This window comes from Eimeria tenella, genomic scaffold (assembly GCF_000499545.2).
Source record: "Eimeria tenella Houghton genomic scaffold, Eth_scaff2191, whole genome shotgun sequence".
In the NCBI taxonomy this organism is placed as follows: Eukaryota; Apicomplexa; class Conoidasida; order Eucoccidiorida; family Eimeriidae; genus Eimeria; species Eimeria tenella.
In genome coordinates, this window is record NW_013542044.1 from 7,021 (window position 1) to 7,268 (window position 248).

The 248-nt window shown below is 66.5% G+C and overlaps 1 protein-coding gene across 1 annotated transcript in view; it reads right to left on the bottom strand.

Annotated features, from left to right (window-relative positions):
* The window catches only part of ETH_00039740 (uncharacterized protein), a gene marked incomplete at both ends in the record, with an annotated part of 3,109 nt that overhangs the window by 1,634 nt on the left and 1,227 nt on the right, over positions 1–248 (bottom strand). Inside the window, one exon of the mRNA XM_013374615.1 lies at positions 41–245. Coding sequence (XP_013230069.1) covers positions 41–245 — 205 coding nt within the window. The remainder of the gene's footprint in view (positions 1–40; positions 246–248) is intronic.

Below are 248 nucleotides of genomic sequence, written 5' to 3' on the forward strand. Positions count from 1 at the left end.
GGCGATGCAGCTGTTGCTGCTGCTGCAGCTGCTGCATCACCTGCTGCTGCTGCATCACCTGCTGCTGCTGCAGCTGCTGCTGCTGCTGCTGCTGCTGCTGCGGGGCGCTAGGGGGAGACAAGTCGAGCGCGAGGGGCTGCAGCTGCGAGGAGGAGCGCCAGGCGCTGTGTCTCCTTTGGCTGCGGTGTCGCTGCTGCCTGCGATGGTGTTTCTGCTGCAGCAGCAGCAGCTGCTGCTGCTGCTGCTGC